At 31.8% G+C, this 26,141-nt stretch overlaps 2 protein-coding genes and 1 long non-coding RNA gene across 5 annotated transcripts; 1 reads left to right on the forward strand and 2 right to left on the reverse strand.

Annotated features, from left to right (window-relative positions):
• Positions 1 to 910: 910 nt before the first annotated feature.
• Positions 911 to 5,222, reverse strand: LOC133795143 (probable 2-oxoglutarate-dependent dioxygenase AOP1). Its single transcript, XM_062232590.1, has 5 exons — positions 5,179 to 5,222; positions 3,909 to 3,922; positions 1,750 to 2,140; positions 1,302 to 1,623; positions 911 to 1,211 (listed from the first exon to the last, which is right to left on the reverse strand). The coding sequence occupies exons 1-5, from the start codon at positions 5,220 to 5,222 to the stop codon at positions 963 to 965; spliced, it is 1,020 nt and encodes a 339-aa protein (XP_062088574.1). The 3' UTR covers positions 911 to 962.
• Positions 5,223 to 9,208: 3,986 nt separating this feature from the next.
• Positions 9,209 to 16,373, reverse strand: LOC133796323 (pleiotropic drug resistance protein 1-like). Its single transcript, XM_062233792.1, has 24 exons — positions 16,039 to 16,373; positions 15,764 to 15,925; positions 15,525 to 15,680; positions 15,353 to 15,437; positions 15,060 to 15,219; positions 14,898 to 14,974; positions 14,664 to 14,717; positions 14,446 to 14,536; positions 14,040 to 14,341; positions 13,686 to 13,967; positions 13,295 to 13,611; positions 13,045 to 13,205; positions 12,850 to 12,953; positions 12,606 to 12,762; positions 12,442 to 12,525; positions 12,249 to 12,364; positions 11,827 to 12,159; positions 11,285 to 11,575; positions 11,123 to 11,206; positions 10,879 to 11,012; positions 10,552 to 10,779; positions 10,245 to 10,416; positions 9,787 to 10,041; positions 9,209 to 9,700 (listed from the first exon to the last, which is right to left on the reverse strand). The coding sequence occupies exons 1-24, from the start codon at positions 16,371 to 16,373 to the stop codon at positions 9,443 to 9,445; spliced, it is 4,398 nt and encodes a 1,465-aa protein (XP_062089776.1). The 3' UTR covers positions 9,209 to 9,442.
• On the forward strand, positions 9,794 to 18,807 carry LOC133796324 (uncharacterized). Of its 3 annotated transcripts, XR_009875428.1 has the most exons (4): positions 9,794 to 9,936; positions 10,566 to 10,744; positions 11,389 to 11,602; positions 18,409 to 18,807. It is a non-coding gene; the product is annotated as an uncharacterized LOC133796324 (long non-coding RNA). The 3 variants fall into 3 exon arrangements; XR_009875426.1 differs by lacking the exon at positions 18,409 to 18,807 and having other exon boundaries at positions 11,389 to 11,738; XR_009875427.1 differs by lacking the exon at positions 18,409 to 18,807 and having other exon boundaries at positions 11,392 to 11,738.
• The last annotated feature ends 7,334 nt before the right edge of the window (positions 18,808 to 26,141 follow it).

Below are 26,141 nucleotides of genomic sequence, written 5' to 3' on the forward strand. Positions count from 1 at the left end.
TTAACAAATATATTTACAAAGAGAAAAATATTTTTAAAATTTGTAATAAATAATGAGATAAAATAATTTGAAAAAAAATGATGAAAAATAAGAAGTGAAAAAGTAAAGAGAGAAAATTTGAAGAAATAGAAATTGAGAAGAGAGAAATTGATTCAAGAAAAAATAAGAGAGAATGTGATGAGAAAGAAAGTGGAGAGAGATAAGTGAGTAGAGAGAAAGTGATGAGAGAGGAAATGGGGAGAGAGAAAAAATGATGAGAGAGAAAATGAGGAGAGAGAAAGTGATGTGAGAGAAAGTGAAGAGAGAAAAACTAATGACATAGAAAATGATGTGACAATAAATGATGTTAGATAATAATAATTAAAAAAGTGATGTGATAAAAAAAATAGACAAAAAAAATTTGAGAACAACAGAAAACAATTTTTTGATGTTCTCAAAATTTTCTGTTTTTTACAACTTTGTTTTTAAAAACTGATTTTTGAAAACAAGGCCAAACACCTCAACTTGTTTTCAAAAAACAGTTTTTAGCTTTTAAAAACAAAAACAGTTTTTTAATTAAGGTGCCAAATACCCTCTAAATTTTTTACTTTTTTGTACCAAAAATCATTTCAAATTTGTTTAAAAAGTACCAAAACAATCAATTTTAGGCATAAAAAAGAAAAATAGAATATAAAACAACTTTAAACAAGTCTTATTTCAACAAGTACAAATCCTTACATAATAAAAATATACATGAAGCAAACTGTTAATAATCTTAAAATAATATGAAAAATGCTTAATATATTATCTTTCGACTCTTTTTTTACTCAGAATAGTTTTGATAATATAAAATATTTGAATAATATATATATATATAAACTTTCTTTAACAATTTATATATAATTGATTTGCCCCTAATTATATATTTTATTCTCGTGCTCCTTACACGTGTATCTTAATCAAAACATGATATGCATGTCTCGTCAAATACCACAAAAAGACTTGATATTACGTCTAACACTACTATTTTGGGCTTCTCGCGAAAGATAGTAACGATTGTATGCGAAATGATCAAACGGTTCATATCGTAATGGATGTTCATCGTCCACAAACTCTTCAGGAACATGAATCACTCCTTTTATAAATGTAAATAGTGCAACCGAATATCTCTCCTTGTTTTCCAAGATCATCACGCGATGCTCACATCCACGCACTCTGTCATTGCTCCATGCCTGATATATATACATAAAATTAAACTGATCAGTATTGAGTTATATATTAATTGTAATCAAATTTAAGATATTGTGCAAGTACGTCCGTACCTTAAGTCCGTCGCCTGCAATGACTACAAAAGATGAAGTCGAGGGTTTTACAGCAATCCAGTGACCATCTTTTGTTTGGATTTGCAGACCGGGGACTTCATTTTGATGAAGTATGGTTATGATGGTACTGTCTGTATGACCTCTCAGCCCAACGTCAGTGTCACCCATCTGCCGAGCTTTGTATTTGATGAGTCGTAACAAGTGAAAACTTGAATTTCCAAAGGACTCAAACAGCTCCTCCACACCATACTTCTCAAACACCATTCTCATCACTGTTTCATACATTTCTGCTAGCCGTTTTGAGAAGGACATCACGCTTTCACTGATCATATGTATATATATATAAACAAAATGACGACCACAAGATTACATATATATGGTCGATCGATATATATATATTGATCATAAAAGAATATATATATATATATATATATATGTAAAAACATACCGGAAAGTTTGATTTCCTTGAGGCCACATAATGTTAGTAAAAGATTCAGCTCCCTGTAAGGTGGTTGGATTATCTATTGCGATATTTTCGTAGAGTGGAGCGTCGTCACCGGGATTTAATACAATATAGCTACTTGGGTCAGGCCTATCGCTGACTTTCTGCATTTTGGCTTCTTCGGGAAGATTAAATACTTGTTTGGCTGCATCAAATATAGATTTGTGAAGTTGAACAGGAAATTTGTCGTACACAATTTCGACACAGCCATACTCTTCCAATCCATACACAACTTGTTTGGAAGCCGAGGCCCATGAGTCCGATCCAGGTTTCAAGTTTTCCTCACTGAAATCTATAACAGGAATCATATTATTTTGCTCTGTTTCAGAACCCATATATAATATATACGTACAATAAATTGTAATATATATATATTTATATCTAAGTACTTGTAGAGGTAACCAGTTGTTTGTTTATTTATAGATCATAATTATGAGGTAACTGCAACCCTACCTAGCTTCTGCTTCACGAAATGATAAAATTGTAAATTAATTTGTTTGATTTTTGATACGTGTAGTCAAAGTCATGACAGGCTGTAAACTAATTAATCATAGATCATGTAAAGCATGGAAAATTAAATATTACAAAAGTATAAAAATCTTCAACTATCCAAATTATACGCACTAGTTTATGTACGAAATTATATGGAAAAATGCTAAACATCCCCCACCACCCAGGTGGATTGAATTTTATCCCGACTAAGGTACTACGAGAAAATATATTTTCCATAATGCATAATAATAAGTGTATTTAAAAAGTATTACAGTAAGTAAATGAAAACATAAAATAAAATAGATTAGAATTGCATTACGGAACATATATGTTAAGCACGTTGTTTTTAGCTATACTTGTATGTGAGTTTTGACTAATAGTAAAACGGGCTTTAAATTAAAATTCAATAAGCCCAAGCCCAACCAAAATGTCATTAGCCTCTCTTTGACAAGAGCGATTCTCTCTGTCTCTACCATTATTGATTGATCGTACAATGGGAGATCCGCTGTTGCTCCGTTGATTTGTGAACTTGCTACGGCGATTCGGTCCATCGATCCGTGGACTTTCTCCGGCAACTTGCTTTGGTCATTTTGTTCTTCCATTAGATTTCCTTTGTCAATTGCTCAATCAATTTCACATTTGCTCTCTTATAGCCTCTTTTTCTAATATTGTGAATATTAAATCTGTATACCTCTCTCTTATTATCTCCATCACTTTCGATTTTGTTTGGATGTAAGTCTTTTAGTGTATAAATAGATAAATGTTAGGGTTTATATTATGAATTTCTTCAAATTAGTGTTTTAGGATTTTCTTATTGGTATTTAAGGACTAGCTTTAGCTTTGAAATAGTTCTGTATGTTCAAATGTGAAGCTGGAATTGATGTATCTTCATATGTATTATATATATACTTAGTCTTGTACTTAGTAGTCCGTAGTGAGCTTTGCTGTGATCCTCTTTTTATCTTTCAAAATTTTATATGACGTTTTTCACATTGTTGGATGCACGCACAAAAATGGTTTCTTATTTATACTGTTGTAACATCATAATGTACTTAGCATAAAGGCCCCCGCTGAAGTTATTTACTGCAACCTGTTTGTTCTCATTTTTCATGTATAATGTTTTTTTCGGTGTGTCAATTCTTGTTATTTGTTTGTACCGCAGGTGTGGTTAAATATGAGAAATGAATGTTTGTTCTTCTAGTTATATTAGTTAATGTGTGTTTTATCTGCTTACAACTAGTTAAATATATATATTTGGATTCATATGCTCTTTATTAATTTTCTTTTGTTTTCAGACTTTCTATGGCCACTGCTGAGGTAGGCAGCATGAAAATGGGCATCACAACTCAGCTGTTCATTTGTTTTCTTTTGCAGAGGAAGATTAAGTCCTGACATATAAGTCTCATGACTCTTAAATTTGTTTTGTATAGTTTTGAACATATTTTCTCTAGTATTTTTTCTTATTGATGCCTACTCAATTCAAAAATGAATTCTGAATGATTTTTTCTACTGCTGTCCTTATTTATTTATTTATTTTCAGAGTCCATTGTTATTCATAATTAATATGGTGTTCTTTCATTTGATCGAAGTCATATCTTTATTCTATTATTTAGTTTGCTCTTGTATTCTATTTACTTGTTCACAATCAATGAAATGATTACATCACATTTCCATATGTAAAAGTTGACTGGCTCACTGGTTAGCTTTCTAAATTCTTACTTATTCTGTTATATTTTTTTTAATATATTTATGTTCTGATTATATCATTGTATTGCTTTGTTATGGTATTATTGTCAAATCTGAATTAAAGCCTTGTTTTGTTTGTGTTCAATATGATCAGGTACTGATTTGATTGGCTTGGAGTTGTTTGATACAAAGATTGGGAGCACTTTGTTATCTCTCAGGTTAGAATTCTATTTACATCTTCAATGAATACTTGGATATATATGATTATATATCATCACGCACAGGTCAAATTATTCTTAGGCCGAAAAAAGTCAAAACAGAGAGGTTTAATTTGCTCCACTAATATATGCCTTGATCATCATGGCATATTAATCAATATATGCTTGTAGCTAGCCTTGATTGACTGTTGTGGCTCTGGTGTGATTACACTAAGATGTGTCTGACTTAATTGGCTCCTATTGTTTGTGCTATTATGTCCATTATATGTTTCATTTTCGTTCTAATATCAGCTTTACTTGGCTAGAGGTCATGAACTTTGAAACTGAGTTGCTACTTTACCATTTATGTTTTTTACTCTCTTAATAAAAGGGTTACTAAATCGTATACTCTTTGAAAAATTGACCAATCAACAAATAATTGGTGTTCTATTTTTGCTGAATATGAAATTTTTGCTGTAGTGGTTTAATTGTTTTTGCACTATTTCCTGTTTTTAATTAATAAATTTTCAACTTAAAAAGGCCAAAACAAGGTTAGGAATTTTTGTTTCTCTAGTTTGTTGAGAATGGTTGAAGGAGTATCATTTTGATTATCAATTTCTACAATTATTTACAACTAGCCAAAACAGAAAGATCATACGTATATATGTGATAATCTTCTTGGTTTTGGTCGTAGTACATATTGTACATAATTTTATTATACATTTAAATTTCATTGTCTCATATTTTATTGATCATTTTTCTTAATTCTTATATGATATTTTAATTGTCAATAGGGATGGAAATATTTCACAGTGGTTGAGCTGAATTGATACCAGAAGCACTGCTATTAATCTTTACAAATTTACTAGATAAACTTCACTCAGTGCCACTCATTTACAAGTCATGGAGCAAAGTTATTTTTGGGCCTGATTGTTGGCATGACATAGATTTTGAAGGATTGGATGACTTACTAGATATTAATGATTTTCATAATGCTTACCTGTTTAGACAAGACTTTGAAGAATTAAGAATCTCTGATGTCATTTAGTGAATGCATTTTGCACTATTATAAAGCTTACCTTTCAATACTTTGCTATAAAGATATATTGACATTCTTAAGGCTGATTGAGTTAGTGTTTGAGACTTATTAGTATTTTTTAACAGTGAATGTTTTGAGTTTATTGGACACTATATTGCATCAAGTGTTTTGAATCACAAAACAGGTTTTATTAAATAAAAATTAACTAGTGTTTCTAAATAATTGTAGAATAAGTGGATAAAAAAGTATTATGAATACCAAAAGGCTTATAAAAAGGAGAAAATAACACAAAAAATGTATTATTGCAAAATAAGTGGATAAAAAAGTATTATGAATACCAAAACAATAATTATATTTTAAGCTTATAAAAATGAGAAGATAACACAAAACCTGTATTGTTGTAAAATAAGTGAAAAAATAGTATTATGAATACCAAAACAATAATTATATTTTACAAATATAAAAATGAGAAAATAACACAAAAATGTATTATTGTAGAGTATTCAATAATACTCTCAATATAAGAGTAGAAAATTCTTATGAAAACTATTAAGGATACGATAATTTAAGCATATTAAAATATTAAAATAATACTAAAAAAGTCTTATAATAGAGCTTTCAATAATACATTAGTATAAGTGGAAAAATGTATCACGAAAAGTGTCATGACTTACGATAACATAACTTTCCTTAATGCTTCAAAAAGTATTATGATAACTGTTTTATAATACTTTTTGGTATTATAATAAGCATTTTTTCTTGTAGTCATTTTATTTTAAAATACAATCTATTGGTGTATGGGTCCCACTATTATTAGGAATTTTAAATTAAAATATTTTACTAAAAAAAAAGTCAAATATATTAAAGTAAGTTATTTTTTATTATATATTTTATATATATAATAATTGTCTATATAACCAAATTATTTTGTTTTAATGGATTTTTTTATTTTTTTAATGTTATCTTTATCAAAATATTATCATATTTAATATAATATTTAACGGTTGTTTGTAAATTTTTAAATTTAAATAAAATAAAATATATATATTTTTGAGATATTTTATAATAATAATTATTTAAAAATAATAAAATCATATGTTTTATAACTTAAATAAAATTTAATTAAACTTAAACTTACTTATTAAAATAATATCATATTAAATATATAATATAATTTACTGTCAATTAGCAACAAATTTTTTTTAAAAAAACTAGTAAGAAACTTAAATTTAAAATCTGTGTATAATATTTAATATTATATGAAGTATATAATATATGACATTAATATAAATAAAATTTTTAATTAAAATAAAATATTTATTTGAAATTTATATAACGTTATTATAAATTTAATAAAAATAATTAATAAATTTTATAAATAAAACTAAATAAACGTACATATGTTACCTTGATAGTATCTAGTATAATAATAAAAGTAATATATTTTCTGTTGCATTGTTAAAATCGAGAATAAATTTTTTATTTAAATAAATATTAATAGACATGTGGACCACTCACAAAATCAAACATGGACCGTGTAATTGGGAACACCTTAATGGCCAACCCTCAAGCCACGAACCTACTCCGTTGCTTTCTTTAACCAGAAATTTCAAGCCAGAAATTGCATACAATATTGAAGAAGGTTTAGTGAGAGAGTGTGGAGGCGCCGTTTAAATAGAGAGAGAGGTAATCGTTAGATCAGAGTATTTCATGTGGTTTTTAATTATGTTGAAGAGTAGCAGGGGTATTCTTAATTTTTTTAATTGTGCAACATATACTTGGGGGATATTAATTGTTACGGGTCTGAGTGCTTGATTCTTTACCTACGGATTGCCTAATGGTGAAATTGTGGGAGTCATTTTGAATTGATTTTATGTCAGTTAAGAATGCATGTTCATGTTAAATGGTTTAGTGGTTTAAGTTGTCTCTTCTATATAAAAAGCGCCTTGACGATTTTTTTTTTATTTTAATGGTTTGTTTTATTAACTAAGATAGAATATTCTAAATATTTAATAAAATATTCCTTTAAAATTAATCAAAATAGATATTTATTAATTATATTAATATAAATTTAAATATTATAAAATATCATTATTATAATAATATTTAATATAAAACTACATATATAATCATTATATTAATATAAATAATTCAACTTCAAATGTTATAAAATATGGATAGAATACACAATAATAACAAATCCATCAGAAATAGAGATTTCCTATCAGTCTTTCTGTATGACAAACGCATTATTGAGCTCCATCATTGTGATGACACACTTTCAAGACTAGCCAAGCTTCGAACTCATTGTTCCGATTGTAGTCTCCTCCTCATCTACTAATTCAGTCAAATTCATTCCTCGGAGAAGGTTGATGTCTTCGAGCCTGTAACTCATGCTCGAATGCTGCGACTCATGCTCGAGTGCTAATAACAGATCTAGAACTATTTGACAATTCATATAAGTATTCTGCTAACACTTGTAGATCCTGAGCTTGACCTTTTTGAGCCTACATTTCGAGGATGTCTAGTTAATCTCGAAATTTGGGTGTAACAATATAAATTTAAATGTTATAAAATATTATTATGATAATAATATATAATATTAATATTTTACTAATTATATTAATATGAATTAGTATTATAATAATAATAATATTTAATACAAAACTAAATATTTAATACTTATATTAATATAACTTTAAATATTATAAAATATCATTATAATAGTAATATATAATACATAATCTTAATTTTTATTAAATAAGATTACCATATTATATATACATATATTTTTAAAAGTCATAAATAATTTTTATTTAATTTTTCATTTAATATGTTTATGTCATTTTTTTATATATAATATTATTTATTTATTTAAAATTTATATACGACAATAATAGAATTCAATAAAAATAATTTATAAATTTTATAAAGAAAACCAAGTAAATCTGAATTTGTATTTAGTATATATATATATAACAAAGTAAAAATCCCCATATTGAATGTGTTTAAATAACATATATGGTGGGTGTAAAATCAACATCTTCATCGTTCTAGGCTATTTTCCGATAGTTGTAGAATTTCCTGGTGGTAGTTTTTTTTTTTATGACAGCTTCTTATGATATGGTACGTTTTCAATTATTATATTTCTTTTAACCGTTATATAATTAGTTATTTTAAGATAATTATTTAATTTTAGAATATAATTATTTACAATAACTTTTCTTTTAATTTTAAGTTTTTAACTACTTATACTTCATTTTATTTTTCCAAGGAATTTATTAGGGAATTTACAGATATTATTATTTTTACAGCTCAATGTAATTTTATATTAATTAACAATAAATATTTTTTTATTGGTTCAATAATTTGTTATATTAATATTAATATATTATTTATTATTTAATAATAAGTTATGTGAAGATATTTATATATTTTTTACTTATATATTTGTGAATTTAAATATTTCATTTTTCATATAAACAGATACTATTAATATTATTTTATTATTATAATCATTAGTCAAAGTTATTTGTTACTGGTTATTTAGATTATTGCTCCTTGTGTGATATGTCATACCTCATTCATGAACTTGGAAGGAACTAACGAAGTAATTGCATATTGCTAATAAGTTTTTCCTTTTCTTGTTCTTTCTAATTGCTTTTATAATAATTATTGGTGTAGTTCTTATTATTGTTTCATAAAGTTATTATTTATTTTCTTCTATTTTTTCATCATTTATTTAATTTTGATTTACTAATATAATTTATTTATTTGTAGTTAAAACAAGCTTTAAAGGACATAATTCTTCTTCAAATTTGCTGACCTCCTTGTTGATGAAGTCTTTTTATTTTAATAGTAAAGTTGTAGAAGTCGAAGCTTCCTTTTACATTTTAAATTCTCTTCCATGGTTCCAAAGAGTTTGATATTATTCGCTGACTCTATTCTCTCATTTATAATAGAGTTGTATTATTAGGAATTTTTAGATATTTGTAATCTGTCCATCTGGACATATATTTTTCATATTACATATATGCATTATTGATAGTAAATGAGACTTCTTAGTTGAAAGAGTATTCACCTTGTATTATGATGAGTGTGCTTAATTATTCTTATCATTGTCAAAAACAAAAACAAAAAATTCTAAACATAAAATACCTTTATAATATTATTTTACTTTGATAAATACATTATATTATCCCTAAAATACATAATTGTAAATTGTTTATCTTCTCTCAAAATTAAATAGCCTAATGGAAAGGGCAAAAATGAAGGCGAAGGTGACAGTAAAAGCAACGTTGACCAAAGCAACCACAGGAAGAAAATGTGGATCGTACCCAAAGTAACGTCTCACAAATTCCTGCACAGTCTCACCATTTTCAAGTTCTTCCTTCACATCACCATACTGCGATACCACCAGTCCGTACAAGGTCCACGCTACTGGACTCAACCAGTAGTACCATATCCACCATATCGGAATCCTCTGTTCAAAATCAACTCCTTAAATTCAATTTGAACAACATCAACAACAGCTATTAAAACTAGTAATTAGGATTTTCAGACTCTTACGGTTTTGGGGATCATGAATCCTGAAAACAAGTTCCAGATTCCATAAAACGCCGATGAAACGACTGAAGCGATGTGGACGTTTGGAGTCGCTCCCACCATCATCATGCCGTAGTAGGTGTAGTACGACAACGCGAAGAATGTGAAGAACAGGTTCCATAGATATTTAACTAGATTCAGTTCGAATCCAATCATTGTATATACTATGATGCTATAAACTGTTGCTTGGGCCAAATTGTATGGGATTTCAATAACCACCTGGGCGAATTTAGACAAATGAATTAAGTTGTAGGAGAAATGTTTATTATTTATTTTGTTAGATTACCAATGAAATTTAGGAGATTGAATTTGAATGAACTAATTACTATGTGTTCAATCTTTGAAATTAGAGAAGAAATTGAATGATGAACCAAGTTGTATACGAGGAATGTTAATTATGTGCATATTATTATAATTATTACCTGGGCAAATGTATATGGAAATGGTGAATACATTCCTGCAGCTCTTTCTCTGTAAAAGACTGTTCTTTCTATAGAAACAATTGGTTGTACAGCGCTTGCATTTTGGGATCCAGCAAAGGGAACGGCTGCGTACATGGACCCAACTGCGTTCATTAGGCTTTGTTGCCGTTTCCTGCATATTTTTTTTTGGTTAAATGAAAATGGTGAAAAGAGAATGCAGAGAGAAGAATGAGAGTTTGAGATGAGATGAATGTCTATATATTATGTTATTATGTTTATATAATTTGTTGCAAGTTCTACAACTCGCCTTTTTGATCCCAGATCCCAGAACATTGTCCCAAATATTAAGGCTGCGATAGTGCTGAAGAGCAATCTAACGGCGGTGTATGGTGGGTTTCGCCAGTGAGACTTGTGCTGTTTCCATAAACAAGCTATGCATTGGGTGAGAAATGACTGCGAATATTGAGAAGGGAAATGGAGTTCCTTTGACCCAGGAGAAGGTATGCTAAATCCTTTGATGGCTTCTTTGTTTCTCCTAATATAATCATCATCACAAGGCAGTAAGTATAAATTGCTTTTTGTTAATTAATCGTCCAAGTTAGCAAAATCATCTTAAGGTGAGACTGAGACCAACCTGTATAGTTCTGAGTTCTTGTATACATCAGCAAAATCAACCCCCAAAGCCATTTCTTGTGCTGAAGTAGTGACTTCTAACATCCAAGTTGCTGGGTTGGAGCCGTCTTTTATGTTGCTGACACCATTGATTCCCTTGGTAGCGGGAAAGGTTCTTTGAATTAAGAACTTTGTGAAAGTATTCGCAGATTCACCGCAAAAATAATGTACAGAGATTTAGTAAAAAATTAATATTTTTGTCTTACCTCAAAATAATTGATTAAATGGCAAGAATGCCGACCTAATGGCCCAACATATATTTCTTCTCCTCCTCGCTTCAGAAGTAGCAGCTGCAACCACATGTTTAATCATCATAGAACTTACAAACTAGGTTCATTACAGCTACTAGAATGTAAAATGTTATTTACCTCGTCGAATGCTTCAAATATGTCTATGCTTGGCTGATGAATTGTGCACACAACTGTTCTGCCTGTATCAACTGTGTTCCTAACTGCTCTCATGACAATTGCAGCAGATCTGGCATCTAATCCTGAAGTTGGCTCATCCATGAATATTATAGAGGGGTTTGCGACTAGTTCAACTGCAATGGTCAACCTTTTGCGCTGCTCAGTTGAGAGACCATTGACTCCAGGCAATCCAACTAGTGCTTGTCTTAGTGGAGAGAGTTCCACAAGCTCCATCACTTCCTCTATGAACAACTGTCAGAGATTCTCAATAGTCGTAAGGTACATACTAGCCAATTAATCATTTAAAATATAGAAATGATTAATTGTAACTAATGTAGTGAAACCTTAGCTTATTTGTACAAACTATTACAAAATGAATAGAGACTAATCGAAACCAACATAGACTTCTATTTTAGTGAACTTGTTAGAGTCTTGACTACAGTTACAAATTGTGTTACTAATGTGTCAAAACAAAATATAAAAACATGTATTCTGGTACCAACCTTTCTGGTTTGTGAATCAACATTAGATGGTAAACGAAGCCATGCAGAGTAGAGCAAGGATTCATAGACAGTAACATGCGGTGAGTGAATGTCATTTTGCTCACAATATCCAGATACTCGGGTGAATGTTTCCTGATTCTTAGGGTAGCCAGAAATTCTGATGTCCCCTTCTACATATCCACCAGTTTTCCTACCAGCCAAAACATCCATCAATGTGGTTTTACCAGCACCACTAACTCCCATTAGTGCTGTCAAAACACCGGGCCTGAAACAACCACTTATGCCATTCAGGAGAACCAGCTTGTCATCTAAAACACCGTGATTTTTCATTTCCTGTGAGATCAGTAAAAAATTGAAACATCCAAACTACATTTTCATTTCATGTGTGTAATACAACTTAAATATAGTAGTTGTGAAATCACCTCTGGCATGTCGACAGAGTATGTGATATTATCAAAGGAAATGGAATGTGGTTCAAAGGGAAGAATCATTCCCTTTTTCTGCTCAGCAGCTCTGTTCCTAACATCCTCTCTTTTCTCTGCATGTTAATTAGATTCAACTGGTTTTCATAAATGCAAGAATCATAAGGAAACACACAAACTTGTGTGATTTTACCTTTCTGCGTTATGTGGCTTGATGAGTCACTTCCATCATTGACCTCACCATCTTCCGACTTAACAGCTTGCGGCCTTCCCTTTGCTGCATGCTCATTTTTATTAATATATATTTATATATTACTGTTATATAGTTTTTAGAGTGGATGAACTAAAGATACTCACCGTTGAGGCAAGTAAGAGCTAAAGCGAACAAAATGTTGAAAACTAAGACGAAAACAATCAGTGCTCCCACACCGATCCAATACCAATATTCATGAAGAAAGAAACCTCGGGACTTCAGAACTGCAATTCCTAGTGGTTCTGTTGAATTTGGTAAAACCTGAGTTTTAAAGAAAGTAAGAATAAAAAATCAGATTAATTTTTAAGTAAGCTCATAGTTTGCAAAGGAATCGTTTAAGATAATTACCTGTCTCCAACTTCTCCCAAGAAACTCGTTAACTGCTAGTGCATTCTGACCATACATCATAGGTGAAATCCAATAACCCCACATCCACCATTTCTTAATATCATCTGTAAAATAAAGCAAGAAACACGGAGGAGGATTACTTTATTAACTTGACCTCCAATTAGTAAAGGATCACTACATTTGATGTATAAGTACCTCTAGACAGCACAAATCCACTTAGTCCAACAAGCAGGAGGAACACGAGTGAACTGACAGTGCCACCGGTGATCATGTCTCTAGTCGTAGCTGCTACAAGTCGGCACAAGCCGGAGGCCATCTGGGTTAAAGTTACTATCAACAGATATTGTTTAAAAAACCTGCAGCATGTATAATTTGAAAATATTAAACATGGTGAAAAAGAAGAAGAAAATGACTGAAGTAAGACATGCTTTTTTTCCTTGTTAACCTTCCTAGGTTTGGTTCAAAACCAATGGGATAATACGTTATTATCACCCAAACCGCCGCTTCTATAAATGATATAGGTATCTTGAGAATCCATGTTGGAAGAGCAAAGGCCCATGATGGGAAAAACAGAAAGTTCTTTTGCTTATAAAAGACTGGAAGCTTGGCTATAGTCATAGAAATTTCTGACATTCCATTGAACATAGTTGCAGCCACAGAGAAGAACAATGCACCCATGTAAACTCCACCATCTTCTACTGAATTGTGATGCATATTAGTTCGAAGGAAGACTGTGGTTGTGATCAGTGCCAATGTCGCAAGCTGAAAAATAGGAAGAACATGGTTTAGGAAAACAATTTGATGGGGAACTTGGTATGTAGTAAAATGTTACTCACCTGAACGAGCTTGAAGATGTAGACAAAGGAGTTTCTCCTCATAAGCAATAATTCTCTTGAGAAGCAAGCTTTCAGTAGCTCTATCTTTTTCACGCCGTATTTTTTAGTAGTCAAAGCAGCTTTGTGATTCTTTCTCTTGTCAAAGGGAGTTGCAAGCTCATCTTCAAGTTTCAATCCCACTTGGAATGATCGATATGCATCAGCAAATTCCTTGGCAGTAATAAATTTGTAAGTCCCACCATCTCGTACCCAATACTGCTCTTGATCTTTCTTTGATGTCACCTAAAGATTTAATGGCATGACATGTAAGATCCAATAAATATACATATAGAAATATCTGTTGAAAGAGACTACCTCTTGGAGAAAGTCAGCAACACCTTTCCTCTCAGGACACTTAAACCCCATAAATTCAAAAAAATCAAGTACTTGTTCACGAGGACCTTGATACACAACTTGGCCATCAGATAAGATAATGACATCATCAAAAAGTTCGAATGTCTCTGGTGGAGGCTGGAGTAGAGAGATGACAGTAGTTCCATTCAAAATGCGAACACATTGCTTGAGAGAGTTCACTATTTGGTATGTGGTTGAGCTATCCAAACCAGAAGATATCTCGTCCATGAACAGAGCATTTGCCGGTCCAACAAGCATCTCACCTGTAGTTTTGAACCATATATGGGTATCCCACTTGTTACTTATTTTGATAAGAAAGCAATTACAATAAACCTTGTGACAAAATAGTATAGTTGAGTTTCTATACCAGTGGTTACACGCTTCCTTTGTCCTCCTGATATACCCCTTAACATTTCATCCCCTACCATTGTATCAGCACAGACTTCCAACCCCAGAATCTGAAAGTATATTAATAATTTCATTCAAAATGAATTGTGCGAATTTTCCAACTCTTTCTGTAAGATCTTTTATTCCACATTAAAGATGAAAACAAAAAAAGAAATAAAAAAAAGGAATGATTCTTACTCTTAAAATATAATCTGTCACCACATTCGTCTCTTGGCCTTCTGTTGCTGCAGCCTATGACATTACGTATAATTAGACTTAGCATAACCATGCATACCTTGTCAACCACATGGCAAACAAAGTAATACGACCTTGAACTAACTGAAAAAAAAAACATGTGAATTCACACCCATCTACTAGCTCTTAATCATACTTTTAAGCTATGTGTGCTTCTTAAACTGAAAATGTTCTTACCTTCATATAAACATCAAGGTCTAGATCAGGCTTGATATTAGCTTGTTGCTCTCTTCTGGATAGCTCCGATAACATGTCTGCAGATTTTGTAAAATCATTAAGAATAATATCTTCTTTATAAGTCACTGGGGCTAATTTTTGAAGTTGTGGAAATGAACTAACCATAACGTGATCCAACTCCTTGGCATCTTGCAGAGAAGGCCAAGGTTTCTCTCACAGTCATTTCTCCAATGTGCACATCATATTGACTGATGTAGGCAGCCGTTCTACAGGGTACAAACTCGTCCATGTCATGTCCATTATAAGTCACCCTACCCGAAAACTGATGCAGAGAAATCTTAATATATATATATATATATATATATATATATATATTACCATTGTTTATTTTACAAATGAAATTATTGAAAGGTAAGTGGTGAAAGCATAGTATTTTAAAGTAAGAAATCTTTCACCTTCAAACTCTGGTCAAGCTTCCCTGCCAAAGCCAATAAGAGAGTGGTTTTCCCAGAACTTGGAGGACCTAACAACAATGTCATTCTGGAAAATTTCCATTTTTCAGGGTGAATACTTGCACAAATGAATGTTCTGCTTAAATGAAAAATCAGTGATGACCCTTTTACTCACCTGCCCGGCTTTATGATTCCACTAACATCGTCAAGGATAGTCAAATGTTTCTTTCTACTTGAAAGAATATGCAGATGAGTCAATAAACGCTGTAAGAATAATTTTGAACATTGTGTCAAGTTTTCATCATCGAAAAGATATGTGGAAATATTCATAAATGTGAGCTGAAACATATGAATTTCAACATTAGATTATAATCTAATAGCTCAAACGAATTGCATCACATCCAAATGATATAATTGTAATGTTTTATGATTATGATTAATGTTGGAAAAGTTACCTCGAATACATTAATGTATGCGTTAAAGAAGGTTGGCAAAGCTCTCGTTCCTACATAAGCTTCTGTCTCCACATTAAGATGCTCAAATCGAACTTCAATTGAAGGAAGTTCTATTCCAACTCTGCAAAAAAAAAAAACATGAAAATTCAACATGCATAATAAGAAAAATAAGAACATTCATCAAAGTAAAATATTAGAAAGAAAAAAATATACAAAAAGCAAAAGAACTCTTACCTATCAATCCGATTCTTGAGTTTATGCAAAAACTTTTCATTACCCTCTTCAGCAATAGCAACCAACCTTTCAATCAAAATCTTCCTTTCTTTGAGTCCAAGGTTATGAATATCAATCTCAGTGGCTTCTCCTCTAGATGTTGTTAGTAAACCTTTCTTCAAACGAGTATATGTTGGAAGCTTTTCTAGTGCAAACCAATGAAGATCTTCTTCATCTTCTTCTCTTCTTGAAGAAGGCAACCTTTCAAAAACTCCATTGCTATTGTTCCTCCACAAGGAGGAATTTCCACTCCTAGAACTGTTACTAGCTCGATTAACATCATTACTGATCTCCATTTTGTCTACCTTAATTACTCCTTGACTAGAAATTTCAGGCTTATGTACTCTTGAAAACTTCCAATCCTGTTTTTACATGTACATATATATACATATTTTATTTTATCTTTTGAAGGAAATCATGACATCGTATTAAGGATTTGAAATATGAAAGTGATTCTGAATCAGCCATTATTAGCAAATATAGGAGGATTTGAAGAGATCATACACATTTTTTAAACACGATTGATTGTAGTTCTAGGCCTTAAATGCTAAGATTACGAGATTAAATTTCAGATTGTTTTTGTCTGGCTCTACAAAAAGAAAGGTCCATTTGTAAAACGATCATGGAACTGCCAATCTAATCTACATTAGTAAAAACTAATCAAAAACCTCGCAAAAGATTTTTTTTTTGGACAAATCGCAAAAGATATGTTTTCAAATCGCAAAAGATCTGTTGATTATTCCATCACAAGGCCTAAAAGTAATGCACCCACCCACCAAAATCCATAAAGCTTTCGTTAGAAATGAAATAATTGGTTGATCAATAAATTGGATAACATTGCCTACAAGTCTATGTATTAAGCCTCGTATTGTGCTGATTTTTGCGTAATGCTCATTAGTTTTTCTTTTTTATATTTGCATAATTATATAGACATATTTATATATTATGTTAGATTCTTAACATAATATTGAGGATCCAGCATGTATGCCATTTTTTTTTATCAGTCAGTGAACAAATTTGTAGATATATATAGGGGAACAAAGATGAGGAAAAAGATAATAACAAAGCAAACATGAATAACTAGCTACAAGATTAATAACTAAAGAAAAAATATTTTATTTATTTATAGTCAGGATAATAAAGCTATTGAACATTGAATAAAAAAATAATAAAAAAGTCCAAATAACTTACTGCAATGGTGTTGACACACTTTCTCCATGGTTATTCACATCTCATCTCTTATACATCTCTATATTTTCTAAATCATCTATGCTTAAACACAACACAAGTATGTGGTATTTATCATATGTACTGCCATGCTCTTCAAGTTTCTCACAACATCATTTACTGCCATTGTTGTAATCCATAGTATTCATCCCTGTATCTACTGACCTTCAGCCTTCCTTAAATATTGTGCTTTTTGTGTATCATCATCATTATTATTAATATATAAACTGAAACAAAATAGAAAAATTATATTATTTGAATTATTATTATCATCAATTGTTATTAATATACAATTTCAAACAAAATAAATAAATATATGAAGATAATAACTTTTCGAATGTTTTTTTTAATATTAAATATGTTTTACTCCATTTTTTAGTCATTACAAAAAGGTGTTTTTTCTTAAATACATTTTTTTTTTTTGTGTTTTTACTTTTTTTACCGTTCCTAATTTTTTTTAAACTTAAAAAATACGTACTCAGGTTTTTAAAAATATGATCTTCAAGGTTTAATAATTATAAAAATACGGTATTAGGAAAAATAACTAAAAACAACTTGAAAGCAATTTGAAAATAACTTACTGTATCAGTCCAAGATAAACTAAAAAAAACACAAAAATATATATATATCGGAAAAACTAAACATCAACCCAAAAAAATTTAAAAACAACTTGAAAACAAGAAAAAATACAAAACCTTAAAAATGTAAAAATTTCCTTAAAACTGTAAAATTAAAAGAAAAAAAAATTGAACGTAAAAATGTAATTTTTAAACAAAATTAAGTATTTTCGGTCAAAAATCTCTTACAAAAATCGTCATTTTTTCTTAGAAAATAAAAATATATTAGGATAAAGTCTTAAATAATTAAGATATAAAAAAATAGTAAATAACTAATTCAAAAAGACAAAATCCATAATATATATTTATTTATTAATATATATATATATTCAGTCTTATAATTTATGGAGAGTGAGTATGACTAGCATGTTTAGATATTCTTTAATTGATGGTAATTATATTAAAGGGTAATTATGTTGTTGGGATAATATTTATTTTAACATGTGGCAAATTAATGCTTTTGTTGTTTTTATTTTATCTCATGCAGCGTTTTCATTTTCTTCAAAAAGGCAAAGTTTATTATTTTGTTTTTTTAATAAAAAATTGCATCTTGCTGCTGCCTTAAACGTGGATGAGTCTCTTGCTGCTGCCTTAAACGTGGATGAGTTCTCTTGCTGCTGTTGCTGCTGCCTTAAACGTGGATGAGTTCTCTTGCTGCTGTTGCTGCTGCCTTAAACGTGGATGAGTTCTCTTGCTGCTGCCTTAAACGTGGATGAGTCTCATCTTATTTTTTTGGACCAATAGAAAGAATAAACATTACTAGTTTTTTTAAATTGAAAGGTAAATGTTTTTGTCTTATATTATAGGCAAATAAAAAAAAAACCTTTCTTTGATATATATATATATACATATTTTTTAATTTAATAATTGAACTGCTGGATTATACTTTTTTAGATATTGTATTTTGTTCCATTACTTATTTGGAGCATGTATTTTGATAAATTATTTTTTAGATTCTGTGTTTTATAAAATAGTTCAAATAGACACTTAAACCCGATTTTGATAAAAAAAAATTTAACTAAAATCACAAACAATTCAAACTAACAATTCAGAACAAAAATACAACAATTCCGCCTAACAACTATGTTGTTATTTTTAATTTTTTGTTCATCAAAATTATGTTTAGAGGTCTACTTGAACCATTTTACAAAATAGAGGGTCCAAAAAGTAATTTGTCAAAATACATGTTCCAAACAGATAATGAGACAAAACATAAGATCAAAAAATATATAAACTTTTTTATATTTTCCCTATTGCGATTTTTTTAAATTTATTCAATGCTCTTATTTTGTTAATGTATATTTAATTAGTTTAAATTTAAAATATTTGTGTATCTCTTTTATATAAAAAGTGTGTTTATAACAGAAATTATTAGTTTTAACGGTTTGTTTCGTTAACTTTAACGGAATATGCCTTTAAAACTAATTAAATATTGATATTTATGAATTATATTAATATAAACTCAAATATTATAATATAAATTCAAATGTTATAAAATATCATTATTATAATAATATATAATACAATACTAAATATTTAATAATTATATTTATATAAATTTAAATGTTATAAAATATTATTATGATAATAATATATAATCCTAATTTTTTTACTAATTATATTAATATGAATTCATATATTATTATGGTAATAATATTTAATACAAGATATATTTAATACTTATATTAATATAAATTCAAATATTATAAAATATCATTATAATAATATATTATACATAATCATAATTTTTATAAAAAAAATATCATTTGTGTTTAAAAAGGTTACCATATTATATATATTTTAAAAAATTATAAACAAATGTTTTGGTTTAGTTTTTCATTTAACATGTGTATGTAATTCTTGTATATATAATATTGTTTATTTATTTGAAATTTATATGACAATGATATAAATTTAATAAATTTTATAAATAAAAAATAAGCAAATGTGCATTGCTCGTTGATTGTATCTAGTAAAAAATTATCTAGACTTGGTACAAATGATATAAATTTTAAATAAAAAATGATAAAACACTACATACTAAAAGAAATTGTATTCTCAGCGTTTATGTGGATTGGGTTTGACAGTCTCGCTCAACATTAAGATGACGACGACGGAATTGGTGAGCTCAAAATTGTGTGCGGTCTCGAAGATGTTTTAAGATTACAAGTTAAGCTCGAAGCTACAGCTACAAGGGTTCAACACTTGTATAAATTCCTGATTTGTTCTTATTGGTGATTGGGTATCAGTCGAGAAGGTTCGAGCCTAAGCGTTGCGAGCTCGAGGGAGATGATCCCGGTAAAGTTACTTGCTAAGAACGAGGCTAATCAAAATGACTACCTCGTGATGTTGGTTGACTTCAAAAGTATATAAGTTATATGTTCAAGATCAGCAATCGCAAGGTCGATAACCTAGTTTGAATACGATTACTATTTGAAAATCCCTATATTTTGAGGATTTGTTATAATTTGATAATGAATCCCGATTATCATAGGATATTATATAATTAATGCATTTATTTGTATTTATTTCAAATTTAAATAATAACTTCTCGAAATAAGAGGGAAGATATTTTGTAAACTAGTCTATAAATAGACTAGAGAAATTCATTTGTAGAGACGCTGAATGTAACACCCTAAACTCCAAGGATCGTTACGGTGCACATTTATAAATAGTGTTAAACTCGCTACTCGAGTCATTTGGCCATAAACATGTAACTAAGTTTGATTAGCGGTTTAGGGATTAAATTTTTTTGTTAAGATATAATGTTTCATTAGAACGTTTACTGTATACATTGGGATCCTAAAAATATAATTTAAATGTCTATTACAAGAAAATATTTACAACCAGCCGATCTAAGCGGAAAAATAGGGTTTAACCTTAGTTCTTCTTTCAACCCTTGGCCGTGGCGGTCGAGCAGCCACATATGTACACATCGTCACCTAAGCTCTCCAACTCAAGGATGGTACAACTTTCTTTTGCCTTGCACACATAGCACCAGTGAGCCGAAGCCCAACAAGAAAACTCAATATGCTCATGATCAATAATATCATGTCAACCAATCATAGAATGCATGCCTAGCAATAACAGTCTTAATCACGCATGCAAATAGGTTCAAACAATGAACAAGTGATTGATAACCAAGTCACTAACAAGGGGTATGTACCTTTAAAAGTGTGACTAATCAACAAGTCACTAACAGGGGGTCTGTACCTTTAAACGAGTGACTAATTATCAAGTCACTAGTAGGGGGTCTGTACCTTTAAACGAGTGACTAATTATCAAGTCACTAACATGGGATTCCACTCCCTCAGCCATGTGACAAACAGTCACCTAGGCCTTTGGCCCTAGCTCTGAGTAACTAGTCGTAGACTAGACAAGCGCTTATAATTTTCAGCGACTCGGGTCAGTCCAGCATTAATGCTCGTTGAGTCATTCAATGCTGATATCAATTAGATCTAATCTTTTATTGGCTCTGTGTTCATGACGCTTATGCCGTTTCTGACTCTTAGGTTAGTAAAACGCGTCCAATGTCGATTCTGACTAGTAAGTCAATGCCACACACAAGTAAGCAATGCTACCAAACATATATCATATGTCAAATATCTGAACATAGGGCATTCAAAATGCTTACTTAACAATTGCTAGCACAATTAGGATCATGCATAAACACAGAGGCTCAAGCTCTAATCAATCTCATATTTAGCATTCATGACATGCCCTGTAACGCCCCAACTCCAGGGATCGCTACAGTGCATGTTGCAAACAGTGCTAAACTCGCTAATCGAGTCATTTGGCCATAAATGTGTAACTAAGTATGATTAGCGGTTTAAGGCTTAAAAATTTTGGTTAAGATATAACGTTTCATTAGAACGTTTACTGTATACATTGGGATCCCAAAAATATAATTTTAGAGTCTATTACAAGAAAATATTTACAACAGGCCGTTCTAAGCGGCAAAACAGGGTTTAACCCTAGTTCCTCTTTCAAACCTCGCCCAAGTATTGGTCGAGCAGCTACATATGTACACGTCATCACCTAAGCTCTTCAATTCAAGGATGGTCCAGCTTCCTTTTGCCTTTACCTGCACCACAAAGCACTCATAAGCCGAAGCCCACCAAGAAAACTCATATGCTCATGAACAGTCATATCATGATATCAAATCATATCTGGCATGCCTAGCAAACATAATTCTATTCAGGCATGCAAATGAGTTCAAAAAATGCTGGGGTATCCAGGATAAGAAATCATGCCCTTCTGATTGGATGACTATCAAGTCAATCCTAATCAGATGAGTGTTTCAACACTTGAGGTTTTGGTAAACCATGCTGAGTGACCAACAAGCAAGTCACTACGGGGCTCAGCTCCCAAAGCCATGCATATGATGATCAAAATGATCATACAGAGCTCATAGCTCTGATCAGATGAGTAAATATCACTTTGAGGTCCTGTTAAACCATACTAAGTGACTGACAAGCAAGTCACTAAATTAAACAGAAGAGTGGCTGCTGGGTAAGCCACTAGCCTTCACAAATGAGAGACTGATGTGTAAGTCTCTAACTTAACAAATGAGTGACTGATGGGTAAGTCACTAGCTCAACAAATGAGAGACTGATGGGTAAGTCTCTAACTTAACAAATGAGTGACTGATGGGTAAGTCCCACAAGCGCTTATAATATTCATCGAACTTGAGGTCGGTCCAGCATTAATGCTCTTTGAGTCATCCAATGCAGAAAGTCGATTAGATCTAATCTTTGCTGGCTTGCGTGAAACACGCTAAGGCCGTCCTGCCTAATGAGTCAGCACCGTGTAACCAGTGCCCAGTACCACTGCCGAACCTGACTAATGAGTCACAGCTTCACAGTTGATACTAACACCTTTGCCAATTCTGACTAACGAGTCAGTACCATGCAAAAGTAAGCATTGCTACCAAACATATATCATATGTCAAACATCCAAAGATGGGGCATTCAGCATGCTTACTTAACAATTGCAAGCATAATAATGATCATGCACAAACACAGAGACTCAAGCTCTGACCAATCTCACAGTCAATATCCATGGCATGCCCTAATCACATGTTTCTCGTGTACCACATGCATCACACTTAATCATCCAGCATGCCCCAAGAATAATCATATACAAATGGGCAAAATTGCCAAGCATTCATTATGCTATCAATGTTTACCTTTAAACATCCAACATGCATAAAGAATAACCAGGCATGTCACATATGGGGTGCAGTTTTCTTACCTCGAGTTTGAGCAAGAATTAGTAAAAGAACGACCCTTGAGAACGATCAATCCTTTGGTCCTTTAGCGGTCACCTAGTCATAACCAAATGTGGAATCCCATCAATAAAATAAATCATAAAAAGGTTTATAATCTAAAACCTCACTCCCGGAATCAATCCCGCACTCTCGGGAATCTTAATATACTCAAACGGGGCAAAGGAACCAAACCCCCAACCTTAAAGGTCATTCCAAGCCCTAAAATAGGCTTGCTGAAAAATGGACTAGCGCTGCTGCACCCTGAATGGCGCTGCTGTGCCAACTACAGACCAGAAACTTTCTGGTTCTTCCTCCTTGCGATTTCTCCTTAAACCAACCCTCCAAATCAATCCCAAACATCACCCAAACATCCAATTCAACCCCTAAACTTCATACATATCACAACATCTTCAAAACCCAATCAATCTTACTCAAAAACTCCCATTAATTCCAAATATCCACATCAAATTCTCAACTGAAAAACCAAAAGGAAAAACAAAGTATAACAGGATTTTCATGGCTGAAACTCACCTCAAACTTGAGATTAAACCCCCTTCAATGGATGAACCAACCCTATGAACTCGGCTCCTTGATTTCCTAGCTTGATTCCTCACTTTGAGCTCAAAAACTCCAAAGGAAGACAAAGAGAAGGTGATGTACAGGAAGGAGAATTCTTTGCTCTGTTTTGTTCTGAAGGTTTCTACAGCCTTGAGTTGATATAAATCTTAGGGGTTAAAAGACCATTTTGCCCGTAGGTTAGATAAAGGCTTCTAAAGACTCCCAAGGGTAAAATCGGTATTTTCCCGCCTATCTCATTAATTATAATTAACACCCTCCAATTCTCATTATTCTCAAATTCTCAAATACCAATAATTCACATCCCGTTACCCTTTAATTCTCGGCAACGTTCTAATCGCCAAATTACCCCAAGACTCACTCCGAGCCCCGAACTTAATCCTGTTATGACTAGACCGAAAACTTGCATTTCCATGATCGTCTCATGTCGAATGGCTCGAACCAATCCACATATAATGTGGTATTATTTATAATTCACCCATATGCATGAGAATACACAATCACGCCCTCAACGGGCCAAATTACCAAAATGCCCTTATAATTAAAATTGAACCCATATGCATGCATTTACCATCATATAATAATATAATTCACATAAACATGCATATAATCATTGAATATCATAATAAATCAATTATGGCCCTCCCGGCCTCCTAATCAAGGTCCTAAACCTTATTAGGAAATTTGGGGCATTACATGCCCTAATCACATGTTTCTCGTGCATCACATTTAACCACTCGACATACCTCAATAATAACCATGCATGTCATACATATAGGGTGCAGTTTCTTACCTTTGGTCCAAGAACAGGTTACCAATAAACAAGCCACAAGCACGATCCTGATTCCAAACCCCTAGTGATAATCTAGCCACAACCATAATATAAAAGCTCATCAAAATGAGTAAATAAATACTTCCAAACCCAACCCAAGCCTCCGGGACGTAAAATCCCACTCAACTATGTAGTAGGATCGATCCCAGGCCCTTAGAGTTAAGTTCCCATGACAAAAACACAATTCTGGCAACTTTTTCCCTTAAGGGCCGAGGCCCTCCATGCACCATGTCGCGGCCCGCCGCCCCTGGCAGAGCCTCCTCCTCCTTCTTCAAGCTTGGGTCGCGGTGCCCTAAAACAGGGCCGCGACCCAATCGCGAACCAGCCCAAAAACCCCATTTTTACCATTTTAAAACCTTCCAAACATCTTCAAACTCAAAAATCAAAGTTCTCAAACATCCCCATCATCAAAAACCATTAAAACCCAAGCTTCAAATCACCCAAAAACTCATCAAAACACAAAGTCCAATTCAAGCTTAAAAACTTTAAAAACTTAGAACTTAAAAATTGAATTACCTCCGATTGATTTGTTTCCAACTAAATCCTCCGGCTAATAAGCTTCTAATATTTCCTAGGATCGCTATGCCTCGACCCTCGCTTGAATCCAAATCCTAGAACTCAAGTTTCCTTCGAAAATACGATCAAGAGACAAAAATGGAACTTAGAGGGAGAGAAAACTTACTGAACGTTCTTTTTATTTCTTAAAAGGTTACTTCAAGCTTAAGTAGCCTCAAACAAATCCTAACGCTAGGGGTCCCGAAAATGCTCCCAGGGACAAAATAGTCAAAACCTGTAGAATTTTCCCCTGATCTTACTAACTCCTAATTTATAATCAAATATTTATTCCCATTACCCAATAACCCGGTAATGCTCTAAATACCTCTTGACTCACTCCGAGTCAAGAATAAATCTCATTGTGACTTTCCCACTAGCTTACCTCATAGGATCGTCTTATGCTGAGTAACCCTGGCATAACCAAACAATAATAAAGCACCACACACATATCACATATATGCCAAATATGCCCGAAATTGCTAAAATATGAAAATCACCAAATTACTCAGAAATGGGTTCACATGCATATTTAATACACCTAAAGATGCATATAATCATTTAATAACATAATAAAGCAATTATGGCCCTCCCGGCCTCCTAATCAAGGTCCTAAACCTTATTAAGAAATTTGGGGCATTACAACTATCCCCTCCTTACAGAAATTTCATCATCGAAATTTATCTAAACTGCCCGGAATATCAATTTCGCACAACTGATCCCAGTTTCCCAGGTCATTCCCTTGACCTCACTGTTTTTGTATCATTACCTTAACCCAAGGTATAACTTGTTCCTCAGAACCTTATTCTTTCTGTCTCATACCTGGACTGACTACTCCTCAAAGGATAACTTAGCCTCAAATCCCCAGATTCTCATAACTCAACTCATGAGTTTCTTTTAACCCACATCATCAGCATGGAAATATATAATACAATGTACACAACTGACTGTGCCAAAGATAAGGTCGATCCAAAGTCAACTTGACCAGTCC

The sequence above is a fragment of the Humulus lupulus genome, chromosome 8, assembly GCF_963169125.1.
Source record: "Humulus lupulus chromosome 8, drHumLupu1.1, whole genome shotgun sequence".
Classification (NCBI taxonomy): Eukaryota; Viridiplantae; Streptophyta; class Magnoliopsida; order Rosales; family Cannabaceae; genus Humulus; species Humulus lupulus.